The sequence below is a fragment of the Crocodylus siamensis genome, chromosome 14 (assembly GCF_052110815.1).
Source record: "Crocodylus siamensis isolate JL-2025a chromosome 14, ASM5211081v1, whole genome shotgun sequence".
NCBI lineage: Eukaryota > Metazoa > Chordata > Crocodylia > Crocodylidae > Crocodylus > Crocodylus siamensis.
This window is the reverse complement of record NC_143408.1, coordinates 5,731,893-5,744,925: the sequence shown is the minus strand read 5'-3', so window position 1 is coordinate 5,744,925 and position 13,033 is coordinate 5,731,893. Positions and strand designations below refer to the sequence as shown.

General features: G+C 53.9%; 2 protein-coding genes across 2 annotated transcripts; one reads left to right on the top strand and one right to left on the bottom strand.

Annotated features, from left to right (window-relative positions):
- The first annotated feature begins 494 nt into the window (after positions 1 to 494).
- On the top strand, positions 495 to 4,881 carry LOC149853265 (la-related protein 6-like). The gene is made up of 4 exons (XM_090027470.1): positions 495 to 604; positions 802 to 978; positions 1,903 to 2,113; positions 3,194 to 4,881. The coding sequence occupies exons 2-4, from the start codon at positions 812 to 814 to the stop codon at positions 4,268 to 4,270; spliced, it is 1,455 nt and encodes a 484-aa protein (XP_089883596.1). The 5' UTR covers positions 495 to 604; positions 802 to 811; the 3' UTR covers positions 4,271 to 4,881.
- A 3,708-nt stretch (positions 4,882 to 8,589) lies between these two features.
- PRR22 (proline rich 22) lies at positions 8,590 to 10,879 on the bottom strand. The gene is made up of 3 exons (XM_090027413.1): positions 10,702 to 10,879; positions 10,408 to 10,470; positions 8,590 to 9,831 (listed from the first exon to the last, which is right to left on the bottom strand). The coding sequence occupies exons 1-3, from the start codon at positions 10,826 to 10,828 to the stop codon at positions 8,642 to 8,644; spliced, it is 1,380 nt and encodes a 459-aa protein (XP_089883539.1). The 5' UTR covers positions 10,829 to 10,879; the 3' UTR covers positions 8,590 to 8,641.
- Between the last annotated feature and the right edge of the window lie 2,154 nt (positions 10,880 to 13,033).

Below are 13,033 nucleotides of genomic sequence, written 5' to 3'. Positions count from 1 at the left end.
CCCTTCCTCATGATCACGAAGGAGGAGGTGGCTAGCAGCTGAGCTCCATTCACCATTTAAATTGGCATCAGGGATGCAGAAGAGGACCCCCTTCAAAAGCACTTGGGAAGGGCTCCCAGCTCTCTCACCAGCTTGGTCTTTCTCTGCAGCTCCGGGCACGTAACAGCCCTACCAAGGAAACCTACTGCATCGTATCACATGCAGCCCTTATTCCTGCTGACCCCCCTCCAGCTCAGTGCCTTGTGACAGCCGCTAGCTCAGCCCTCCAACTCACACCTGCTCAGACAACCACTTCCAAGAGGCGGCTTTGCCTGGGAGCTTGGTAATGCAGGCCAGGTGCGGCTGGTTAGCCTGCAGACACATTTCACCTGGATGCCTGTTCTCCTCTCCCAGGGCCCACTGCGGTCCCAAATCCCTGTAGCAGCTTTTCCTGTGGGGCTCTGGCTTTTCTTATAAACCAGGGCTCTGGGAGCCTAAGGGGTTTTCTCTGTTCTAAGGGGCTTCAGTTTGGGCGAGGAGGGAAGGAGAGCATCTCTTAAAGGCCTCTAGGATGTAGCGCCAGAAGCTGGTGGGCTCTTGTTGCAGTGGCAGCCCTGTGAAGCAGGTGAGCGGATGGGGATGATTTGGGCTGGGTTTTCTTTCTGTTGGGACACGTCCCTTGTTGGCACCCTTCACCTGCCTGGGTACAGCAGTGGCTTCTGCCAAGGTGGGATGCATGCCCAGGTGCCCCAGCTGCCGGTCTCTTTGGTGGAAAGTGTTTGAACAGCTTCTGATTGTTGTTTCTGTCTTGTAACCTCCCAGATGAAGCACCATGTTATCCCGTAGCTCCATGGTGGCCCTGGGGCTCGGCTCCCAGCCCAGCTGCAGCACCCCAGTCCAGGTGCAAGCAAACCCCTTCTCTGCCCTGCACTTGCTTCCGCGCAGGAGCTCGCTCCTTCCCCCGCTCAGCCAGGAGGACTTCTTCGAGAGCTTTGATGGGTACGTGTGTCCTTGCAAGGGGCACTGGTGCGGTATTGCCAGCTCTTGTGATTTTTTGGCACTGGTGTCAAAGGCTATGCTTTGGGAATGTGAAAAACTTAGCTCTTTTTTTCTTTTTATATGTGGCTCTTTCTTGTAGATATGTACATGTCTTCTGCATTCCCAAAGGGCAGATGATGAGAACAATGCCAAAAATCATGAGCGTTGGCAATGCTGCTGCTGGACTCTTGCACTGACCTTTCAGCGTGGCTCTGGGGTCTGTAGTTCCTTGCTGGATCCAAGAGCAGGGATGAGGTTTATTGCTTGGGTGCTTGCAGTGGAGTGGATTCCTGTGAGGATCTGGTGCATTCATTGCATGTATGCTTGCTAGGTTTTTTCGGAAGTGGAAGTGATTCTTGTATCAAGTAGGAGAAACTTCCTTCTAGTCACTCTTTCCAAGGTGCCCTTGTGTCCCATCTCCTTAGGGTGCCCACGTGGCAGGGTCAATCTGGAGCCGTGTTCATGGGCCACTCTTTCTCCATAGACGGCCTCCATGCTGCTCAGCCTGCAGCACTGCAACATGAGAGAGATCAAGGCTTTTGCTTCCAAAGAAGTAGGAGGCAACTTGATTTCCAGGACACAAGGGAGTGGGGAGGTGTGGAGCACAAGCTTCTTGGGGGCGCGGGGGGGGAAAACTCCTTTTGGGGTTGTGAAAGACACTCTGACACAATATGCCAATGGATCCTGTTTAAGTCTCTGGCTGCTGGGGAGGAATTTAGGTTGGTACCCAAGTGATGCCAGTAAGCTGGCTTGTCCCTGTAGTTCCTACTGTAACTGTTCCCGTTCTGGCGGGGCTTGCCAAGCCTCGTGCAAGTGCAGCTAGTTCATGCTCTGCGTGCTAGGAGGGTCGCTAACCTTGCACGGGATCCTTGCTCTCGTTCCTAGGAGCTTCTATGATGTGAACGATATTTTTGGGGCCGACTCATTTGAGTCCAACTGCTCTGTGCCCGACTCGCAGCTGATCAAGAGGATCGTTTCTCAAGTGGAGTTCTACTTGTCAGATGAGAACCTCGCCAAGGATGCCTTCCTCCTGAAGCATGTCCAGAAGAACAAGATGGGTTTTGTGAGCATCAAACTACTGACCTCTTTCAAGAAGGTGGGTAGAGCCTGGCACGCGCAGGAAGAGGTCCAAAGGTAAAGGGAAGATAGTCCTAGGCCTAAATATCAAAGCCAGTTATGAGCAACCAAGTCAATATATTGATGCCTTGTGCAGTCCCCACAGTGCATCTTGCCCAGCTCTGCCCAAGCTTGCAAGAGGGCTGGGGTTAAACTGGGTTGCCTCGCCTCTACCCTGCCCCTCCAGACCGATACCGGGCTCCTCTCCCATCTCTAACTAACCATCTTAAGTTGCTGGTTGCTATTAACTGATTGCTACCATAGTGTGGGGGTAGGTGGAAGTGAATGGTTTGCAAAGTACTTCAGGATTTTTCCAGATGACGGTGCCTATGCAGATATTGCAACTTTTTTGAAAATTTGTTATCAAAAAAGGCCCCTTCATAGACTTCAAAGAAGAGAAACAGCCTAGGAAAGAAGTAACTTTGGGGGGGGGGAGTTTGTTTTTGGTTTTTTGGGTTTTTTTGTTTGTTTTTTTTTCTCCCCCCCCCTTCCAGGAATCATTGTTTTGTTTGTTTTTTATTTTATTTTTTATTTTATTTTATTTATTTATTTAATCAACCTTTCAAATGTCCTAGGCACCTCCTTGGTAGCTTAGCTTTAATTGTAGGGTAATGCTTGTCCAAATGCAAGGTTAAATAGCCAGATTTAACCTGCCCTTTTATGGCAGTCTCGCTGGTCCACCTCTAGCTCCATTCCACCCACACCCCCAAGTCTCTGTAACTTGAAACAAAGCTATACGAAGTCTGAGATCTCGGTTTATTCCCGGCCGGTCTGTTCTTGGCGCCCTGCTTTATCTAGGGCCCGGGGTTGTATTGGGCGGTGTCAGTGGCCACTTCTCTCCTGCGGTCACTAAAGGCACACGAGCCCCTTGGTAAAGCATGCTCCACGTGCCAGCTTGTGTGCACTGGAGTTCCTAGTGTGAGGAAGAGGAGGGGAGAAGGCCACGCTCTCCGTGGGTTGAGCTGATCAGGGCCTCTGACCCGTGCAGGTGTCTATCCAGGCACCTCCTTGTTCTTGGCGATACTTGAAGGAAAATGATGCTTACCTTCTCATGCAACAGGTGAAATACCTCACCCGAGACTGGCGGCTGACTCTGTATGCCCTGCATTTCTCGGAGCTCCTAGAAGTGAATGAGGAAGGGACCAAGGTGAGGCGGAGAAACCCCATCCCAGAGTCTCTCTTGAGCATCCCACCGAGCAAGCTGCTCCTGGCCTGGAACCGCCTGCCCCACGAGCAAGCCCTGTCCCTGCCGCTCCAAAAGAGCTTCATCGAGACCATCACCAAGATGTTCAGCCCGTTTGGTGCCATCACCTCCATCCGCATCCTGCGGCCCGGCAAGAAACTGCCGTCGGACGTGAAGAAGTATGCCTTCCGCTACCCCGAGCTGCTGACCAAGTGCTGCGCCTTGGTGGAGTACGAGAGCCTGGAGAACGCCAGGAAGGCCTACGAGGAGCTGAACCACAGCCAGGGCTCGCTGGGCATCAAGGTGGTCCGTCTCTCGGGGAAAGGCTCCAAGAAGAAGAGCGGGGCTGAGCAAGAGGAGGCGGAGGAGGTGGAGCTGGCCGGCAAGCCAGGCTGGAAGCCGCAGGCATCGCCAGCATCGGAGAAGATGCCGTGTAGCGCGGGAGACTCCTTCTTCTGCAGCTCCTCCGAGTCCGACGGCACGCCGACTTCCCCTCCTGGCCTGATGCAGCAGTATCTCTCTTCTCCGGCGTGGGCCGCCAGCGGCCTCTGCAGCTTGGGGGCGAGCTTCAAACCCTGCTTCTTCAGCACCCCGTACTCCAGCCCTCTTCTCTCCGGTAAAGCCCTCCAGTGCCCTTCAGCCCTGGCTGCCGAGCTGGGGAACGGAGGACCGTCCAGCCTGAGCACGAGCGCAAGCCCCGAGTACCACCGATTTTCTGACTCCTGCTGGGACAGCGGGATCGGGTCTGGCAGCTCGTGGGTGCAGCGGCGACGCGCGGCGGCCCAGAGCCCGCCGCCGGAAACCAAACCGCTGCTCTGCAGCCCTCTGGCAGCGAGAAAGGTGCCCGATTCCTTCGGCCTTCGACCGGGAGTGATCCGCCTGCCCCACGGGCCGGATGGGACCAAAGGCTTCTACAGCAGCATCGGGCGAGGGAAGCTGGTCCTGAGGCACTAATGCTACCGCTGCGACTTCTCTCAAGTAACGTAACCTTCCTAAATTTTTTTTATTTTATTTTATTTTTTTCTGCCCCCACCCACCCTCGTGGAGCATTTTGATTATCTGCTAATGATGTAAGTGCAGCCACTTAAGAAGCTGGAGTGTGAAGTCTTGGCAACTTAGGGATTAAGAGGAGCTTGCAGCGAGTCGGCTGGCAAGGTGAGATGCTGAGGCTGATGTATCGAGCCACCATGGCCAGCCAGCGTGGCTGCTTCTGTCTCGGGGCTGTCTAGTATCTAGACACCTTCCAAAATATCCCAGCTCTAGCTGAGACTGGTGACGGCTTGGGGCCCAGAGTGAACTGTAACGCTTGGCTAGTAACTGCGGACGTATCTCAACCTGCACCTATTGCAAGCAAGACTCAGTGGCTTGTTCCTCTGTGCGATCCAATAACGTTGCCTTCGGTGCTCTGAGCAATGTGTCACGTTGGGGGTTTCCACCCCGCTGGTTCTTGATCTTCGGCTTGTGCGACCAGGCCGGAGGAGGCGGTAACGGTGCTGCAGAGCTGTAGCAGTAGGTTGTTTCTTGTGGGGGTGGGGTGGGACTTGTCTGTGATTTGGCAAAAGAGGTTATGGAGATCAAATGTTAAAATGATCAATAAAGAGAGTGGAAGTGTTCCAGGCACATGTGGTAGCACTCCAGCTGTTGCTTCCTCATTGAACACTTCTTTCACAAGAGCCCTCTCTGGAGCTGCAAGCCATTTTATTCTCCTGGGTCGTGTGTGGTGGGAGGTGTGTGCGCGTGCGTGTGCATGTCTGGCTCATGGTACCAATAAAACTGATTGTGATCTGATACCTGCACATTTGGATGTAGGAGAAACTTCTTCCTCAGTGACCTGAGGCCTCTGACATGCCGAGCGTACCAGTCTCAGTCCATCCAGCTAACACCTGACAAGTTTGGGATGAGAAGGGGAAACTTTTTTCTTTCTCCTCCAGCCTCTCTCCCCATCTCCAGACACCCCATGCATTCAATTCAAATCGGTTTGATTGGATTAATGGGAAGTGCGAGTCCCTGGGTTAGTTGAAACTTTTAATGAGAACAATCAATACTTTCTTTGATCAGCTCTGCTCAAACACTGAAGGCCATGGTTGTATTATAGCAACACAGTGCAGGTTTTCCAGGACTGTCCTGGACTTCTGGTTTCCCCAAAGCAAGACTTTCATCCCAAACTTGAAAAGCTGATCTGGGATGATTGCTGGGTCCCCTTCTGCTGTATCTATGTAGATGTAGACCCCTACCTACCTGCCTGGCACATCTACAAGGGGAATGTGGCTGTGCTGCTTTTGCACTGGGAAGCAGCTACTGTCTACCTCTGGTTAGCTTAGTGGTGTCCAGGCCAGCTCCTACACCTAGCCTCTGTGCCAAATGCACGTGGCAGTGTGTGTGGGCACAGCACTGGGGATCACAACTGCTGCTTCCTACTCTCAAAAAGAAATGAGTCTTTGAAACATTGGTGTACAGCTTAAAATGATTTTAGCACTCTAAAATGTATTTGTGGACTTAGGACTGTAGCTGAGCGGGTCCTAGGGTGGAGCTCTGTCTGCTGGCTGCTCTGGGAAGAAGAGGGGGGCCTAAACTGCTGCTTGCTCCATGGAAGATGCCCCTTGCCACCCCTTTAAACCAGCTGCGGTTGGCTTTCACACCCTTTGCACATTGCAACTGCGGTGGCATCGGATGGATGGACTCTGCGTTCAGCGGGGAGCAAGGGCCCGGGTTGTGGAGGGCTTCTCGGACCTTAGATTTTGCCTGGAAACCAGTCTTGGGGTGATTTCTTTGCACAGCAATTTCCAAGAGTGGAGGAAGGGCCAGCTGTGTGGTCTCTCTGAGCCAGAGGCTGGTCTCCAGCAGCACCCAGTTCTCGATGCTTTAGAGGAAAGTGCAGGGGGTGGGGGGACTAGTTTCTTTAACTCCTGAGGCTGCATTAAAAGAAGAATTGGGTGGGTGGGGGCTTTCTCCCCAGCTGGAACCACCTCCCTGCACCCCCAACTCGCACAGCAGCCGGAGGGATCTGCAATGAGATGTCACCTCCAGCCCTTCCACTTCCAAAAAGCAGCCGGAGTGGCTCGGATCCAGAGAAGACTACAGCTACTCCCATGGTTGTCATGGGAGCTACATGATGCTGAGCTCAGTCATGACAGTCCCTGGCTGACCTATAATCCTTGGGGACTCCTATGGCTGCGGGTAGGAGCAGATCAGTCGTCGCTCCTGGGCCATTAGCTGGTGCAGCTAGTGCCAGCCCCAGGCTGCATCCTCTTACACCTGCAGAGGTGGCTGCAAGCAGGACCCCGCTGCCTCCTGGAGCCTTTTTCAGGTGGAAGCAGCTGCTGCTTCTGCCCACCCGGTTCCCCCCTCTGTGCCGCACAGCAACAGCAAGAAGGGATATTTCCTCCTAGCTGCCCTCTCTGGACATAGGCGCCTGGCTCAGCATTGCGGTCCTGGGGCCTCGTTGTCTGCCCGGGACCGATCTTGTGAAACTTCAGACTGGCTTTGTCCTAATCTGGGGTCTGTGGGTGAGCGGGATGTAGACAGCAGCACAGAGGCGGTGCTGTGGGGGAAGTCACAGGCTCCAGATGGTAATTCGGCTCCTGCAGCTTGGGGCAGTGGGGTTTATACCTTTCCTGCCAAGCTCCTCTAGCGGGCAGAGTTCAAACTACTGGGCAGAGAGCCTCAATCCTCGCATGCTCTGGGACTGCACGACCTTGATCGCTGCTTTACTGCCAAGACCCGGCTGTCACTCCTGTTACAGGCCCAGCTGGGTGCTCCACTCCCAGGCTTTCCTGGCTTGCTGGACCTGGTCACTCCTGGCGGTGCTCGGGGGAACAGGGACTCCCCCAGTGCCTGCTGATCCCCCCTGACCAGTTTATAACAGGCCACGAGATCCCCCTCAGCCTTCTCTTGTGGAGGCTGAACAGGTTCAGGGCCCGCAGCCTCTCCTCATAGGGCCTGCCCTGTTGCCCCCTGACCATGCGAGTGGCCTCCTCTGGACCCTCTCCATGCTGTCCACATCCCTCCTGAAGTGCGGCGCCCAGAGCTGGACGCAGTCCTCCAGCTGCGGCCTGACCAGTGCTGCACAGAGGGGGAGGATCACCTCCCTGGACCTGCTCGAGATGCATCTGTGGATGCACGACAAGGTGCGGGTGGCCTTCCTGACCCCCCTGCTGTCGGCCCATGTTCATCTTGGAGTCAGTGATGACTCCGAAATCCTTTTCTGCCTCTGTGCTGACGAGAAGGGAGTTCCCCAGCCTGTAGTGTGGTGCTGGCTCTTCCTCCCCAGGTGCAGCACCTTGCATTTGTCGGTGCCGAATCCCATCCTATTCTCATCTGCCCACCCCTGTAACCTGTCTAGGTCCAATTGCACCCTGTTCCTTCCTTCTAGCGTGCCCACATCCCCCCACATCTTAGTGTCATGGGCAAATTTGAACAGGTGCTTTTTACCCCCTTGTCCAAGTCACTGATGAAGATGTTGAACAGTGCGGGCCCGAGGACCGAGCCCTGGGGGACCCCACTGCCCACGTCCCTCCAGGTCAAAAATGACCCACCACCGCTCTCTGGGTGCGGCCCTCCAGCCAGTTGGCGACACATCTGACTATGCGGGTGTCGACGCCACAGCCCCCAGTTCTTTAATGAGAATGGGGTGAGAGAGTGTCGAAGGCCTTCCGAAAGTCCGGGAAGACTATATTCTAGGACAGGACTGTCCAGCTAGTGGTCTGTGGGCATACTGAGCCCCCAAGGATTAATCTGAGGCCTTCCAGGCTCCCAGTCTTGGTGCCAGTCCCTCCAATGCTCTTCTGCTGCTCCTGCCAGTCTCCAGCCTCCCTCCTTCAGCTTTTGCTGCCTGCCCCACCCTTGGCAGAGGGGAAGGGTGGCACAGTGCAGCCTGCAGGGCCAAGCAGCCCATAGCCAGGGGTCTCCATGCTGTATATTGGGTGAGGGGGAGGCGGAGAGGGCAATGTGGGATGGAGGCCACACCGCATGCAGCTGGGGTGAGGAATTGTGGCCCCCAGAAGACAGACGAGCATGAATAACTCAGGCCATGTTGGCCAACTGCACCATCTATAAATCCCTGTGAACGGCTGATTTGGGACTCGGCATTTAACTCCCCTACATGCTTGGCTGTTGCATCCGCTTGGTCCTTTCTACACCATGTTCCCCTGTGTTGCACCCTGAGCTTGGCCCTTGCAATTCTCTCGCAGACGCGGAGTATTTCCAAACAGATCGCTTTTAATGGGAGAATAAAAGGAATGTCCGTTCTGATCAAGTCATTCATTGCAGTCAGCGGGCCTACCCCAGCCCAGGATTGCTTCTGTATAGTCCGAGGGAAGGTGCCAGTCAGACAGCTGGCATGGGGCAGTCCTGCCCCTGGGCCATGCAGCTCTCCTGGGCAGAAGAAGCTTTGCATTTGCTGGCTCTGTGTTTGCCTTTCTTCGCAGATGGGTTACTTCGCTTCTTTTTCCTCTGGGGCTCCTGCAGGCCATCCTGCAGCGATGCACAGTTTTGGGGAGCTGGTAGCACCCGTCCTAACTCCCACTTTGGTTCCTCATCATTGGTTTTGATGTCATAGAAATAATCTAGGCTTGCCACTGTGGTTAAAATCTCTGGCACGCTGTAGGCACAGGACAGCAGCTCCTCGGGCAGCTTCAGCGAGCTTATGTCTTCACACGGGAAGCCGCAGTCTTTCCTCTTCCTCTTGCTGGGCTCGGGGGGGCCGCTCAGGTTGTCCTTGGGGACCTCGGAGTCCGAGTTAGCTGGAGAGCAACCAAAGAGTTTCATTGCATCTTCCAGCAAAACCTTCTCGGGCAGGTCAAAGGATTTTTGTGCGTCCGCCGTTTCTCTTTCTTCAGCTGCGATGCCGCCCGGTAGAGGACAGGGCGTCCCCCCTGGCACCACCTGTGCATTTTCAGCACTGGTGCTCGGAAGGGGATTTTGCTCTTCCGTGCACACGTCTGGGGTCTGAGGGTTTGCTGGGAGGTTCTGGATCACATGATTTTCTTGAAGGTCTCTCCCCTCAGCTTGGTAACCATCAAACACTTGGAAATCCAGGTGGTGACTTGGGTCAGGGTTGGTTGTCTGATTTAGCCTTTCCTCCAGGTGGTTGAGGGTGCCGACTTGGATGGCGGTCTCATTCTGGTTCAGGCCAGGCAATGTGATAAGGAGCTGGGGTAGTTTGTGGTCGCTCTTCTGAATTTGGCCTTCTTCCTGGAGATGAGGCACCTCAACGAGCTGAGAGTCGTGAAGTGGGTTGGGGACAAAATTAACTTGTTCTGTGACGCTGGTGAGGCCCTCTTGATTGAAATAAGGCATGATGTACTGGGGGTTGCTGGGGATTTGCTGATAATGCGGGTACGGGACGGTCTGTACAGGGCTCTTGAGGTATCTCTGAGCATCCAGGAGGTACGGGTTCTGCGCATTCGAGCCGCTGGGGAGCTTATAAACAGATGGCTGCACAAAATTGGTCGTTGCCCATTCTATACGGTATATCCTGGGATCGAAGAAACATCCGCAGGGAGCCATCTGGAAACCTGGGCAATAGAAATAAAAGCATCTTTTTAAGCATCCAGACCATATAAGCATCCAGCTTGACTGACCCCAGCCCTCCCAACTATGGGGCAAATGCCTAATGTAACTTGGTGTTGGTCTATTGACTTCAGTGAGGTTATGGCAGCTAAGGATCCAGTTCTGCAGTGGTGCATATCAGAGTCAAATTAGACACCGAGGTCTGGTCTACACTACATAGTTTTCCTGGCATGGCTATGGCAGCTGTGGCCCGATGATGTAGAGAAGCCCATGGTATAACCTGGTCCAGGTCTGGTGTTTCTGGTCTGCACGACCAACTTTGGCATTCAGCTGGGCATAGGGCTGGAAAATCAGAGTAGGTGCTACACCAAGTCCGGTGTTCGAGATAAAATAAGAGGGCGTAAGGGAAAGTAGGTCTCCTCCGAGGGCACCTGAAAGTTGCACTTTATAATGTTCAGCCCAACTTGCTGGGCCTGACTCTTTACTACCCACCGCTGGCACAGCCAGGACCTTCAAAGGGAGTTATGAACTTCACTCGTATGCTAAGTTCGGCCTTAATTCCTCTGCCGCGTGTCCCATACCTGCAGGCGGCGACACGAGAACGTCTTTCTCTTGACTGGGGGTCTGATACAGGTTGGACGTTCCTGAAACAGTAACACGGGAGTTCACGTCACCACCACGAGGAACTGAGACGTTACCCGGTGAACCGTTTGAAAGCGTGAGCTAATGCGAACTTCAAAGGATTAGAGAAAATGCTGGGGAAAAAGAGGAAGGCCCCAGAGAGCCACTAGCAGTAGGCTACATCCACGGGCCCAGGGGAGAAGCTTTAAAGAGGGACAGGCTAGACAGCGGAGCGGAGGATTGAACGATCGTACCTGCTGAGGTCAGGTTTTCTGGGAGGACAAATGCTGGAAGTGGCCGGTTCGCTTGGCAGTCTGGTTGGTCTAGAGATCTGGCACCGTAGGTCTCCTGTTGCTGGTAGAAGAGCTTGGGCTGCTGCATCCTCGCTCCGTCAGCTCCCTTGGCTGCGTCGAGGGCGGCCGGCTCCGGAGAGCCCTGCGGCGGCCGGGAAGTTCTGTTTTGGTGGTTACTCGGGGGGATTCCAGGTCACAGCCCAGGTTCTAAGTTCCTTCAGGCGCCGGGATGCCTCCCCCGAGCGCGGCCGGCTTGCATGGTAGGAAGCCTCAAAAGGCTTGGTCCTGGCACCGCCGCGTCCGAGGGCTGCAGCGTTGTAGGGGGCCGAGCGTTTGTCGTGAGCCGTTTCAACGGCGGCCGGCGGGGGAGCGATGGGATTCTTGCGGGGTGGCTCAGGGCTGGTGCCGTCGTCATCTTCGCTGCGGAGCGCGCGCGGCACCGTGTATCCTGCTCGGCATAAACCAAATACGTTGTTTCGTAGACTGTAAGGCCGGAAGGGACCTTGGAAGGTCAAGGCAGGAAAGATAACTGGGGGTCAGGCGACCCCGGCAAGGTGACCGTCCAGTCTCCTCTGTTACGAATTACGCTCTTAAAGCCACGTGCAGTTCGCTCTAGGCTGGGGCAATGATCGCGCAGAGCAAGCATCCAAAGCCAGATACAGAATCTTTATTCGCTCGAGCGAGGTGGGAAGATCTCCAGGGTAGGTGATCGCGCCACCTCTGCAGGGAGCTTATTTCACAGTCTGGATGCCCTGACTGTGAAGAAGTTTATTTAATCTTTCAATGCCTCAACTCCTTCATCAGGCATATCCTACCTCCAGCATCTCTGCCAGGTTCACCCTCCATGTGCAGCCCCCCATGAGCACCTCTCTAGCCTGCCTCTCAGCCATATTATATATCCAAGCTCATCCAATTCCCTGGGAGATCCAGAGATGCAAGGGACCCCTCAGCAGTGCCCAAACCTGCCATGCTGGGATACTTCTTCTTTGCTTCTACAAATACGTCTGAACAGAGATTCAGTGCAGGAATGCTAATTGCTGACGGGAACTTCCACGCTGCCGTCGTGTCCAAATGTAAAACCAACTCCAGTCCGATAAGTGGTGGCGTGCCCTCACACAGCAAACACATCTTCTGGACATGAGACATTATTATCAGAGCCTTTTTTGCAAATCAAGGGCAAGTTAAAGATAGCATTATAATCCCCATTTGCTGCCTTTACCAAAGCTGAAAATAGGTAACAGGATGAAAACTAAAACCGGTCCACAGCTGGATACTGGCAGTCAGGTGTAGGCACAGCACTACACTACACAGGTGTAGCAGAGATGATATCTTTTATTAGACCAACAAGATTTTTGCAAAAAAAATTCTTTAATTTTGCAAAAATCGTGTTGGTCTAATAAAAGATATCATCTCTACTACACGTCCTGATTGCCTTTTCCTCTAGACCAATTCAGCTACAACCTGGATACCTGATAAAATGATCCTGCTCATTGCTGTGCTCAGCTGAACTACGGTACCAGTGCCCTCTACTGTCCGTTGTAATGGTAGTCTCCCAGGATATCATTTCTTCCCATTCCCCCGCCTGATTCACTGCTCTGCTTCCTGCCCTATCTGCCGCTGAGATGTCTGTCCCCTGCACAATCTGCCACATGCCATGCAGAGGTTGGTCACCCCAATCTGTATTATTTTCTTTTTATACAATGCCCTTTTTGTACAATATTCTTGATCCATCAAAGACAGGATGCCCAGAGCCTGCCGCTTCACTGGCTTGCATCTTGGGCGATTTTATGTGCACCCAATCCATGTGAAATGGCCGTGCAACACAACCACTCTGATCTGGTTGCATTTTGCATCCTGCCAGGCACTTGCACTGTATTTGCGAAGCGACTGCTGGGCAGCAGGGAATCGGGTCCTCCCCCACGACTGCTTGAGGGCATGGACAGGTGCCTTCGTGGCTGTTGCCAGGGTTGGCAAGGCAGTGCAGCTAGTGGCTCTTGGGGCAAGTCTTGTCGGATACACCCTGTCCGCTTGCCCACCTGGACATTTGATTTTGATACATAGTAGAATTCAGGCTGGTTTTGGTCCCTGTGGTCCATTCTCCTGCATCTCCCCCAGGCTTGCTGTGCTACAGCATGCCTCTATAGCAATGCGATAGTAATTTTAGCGAGCATCAGCTACCACGTCTCTCTTCATCATTCCTGTTTCTCTAGGCCTACGTTTGGGATTGTTCACCTGAACACGTGGAAACCATTCCTTCTCGCTCCTGTTCTTAGGGCACTTGTCTGGCTTCCTG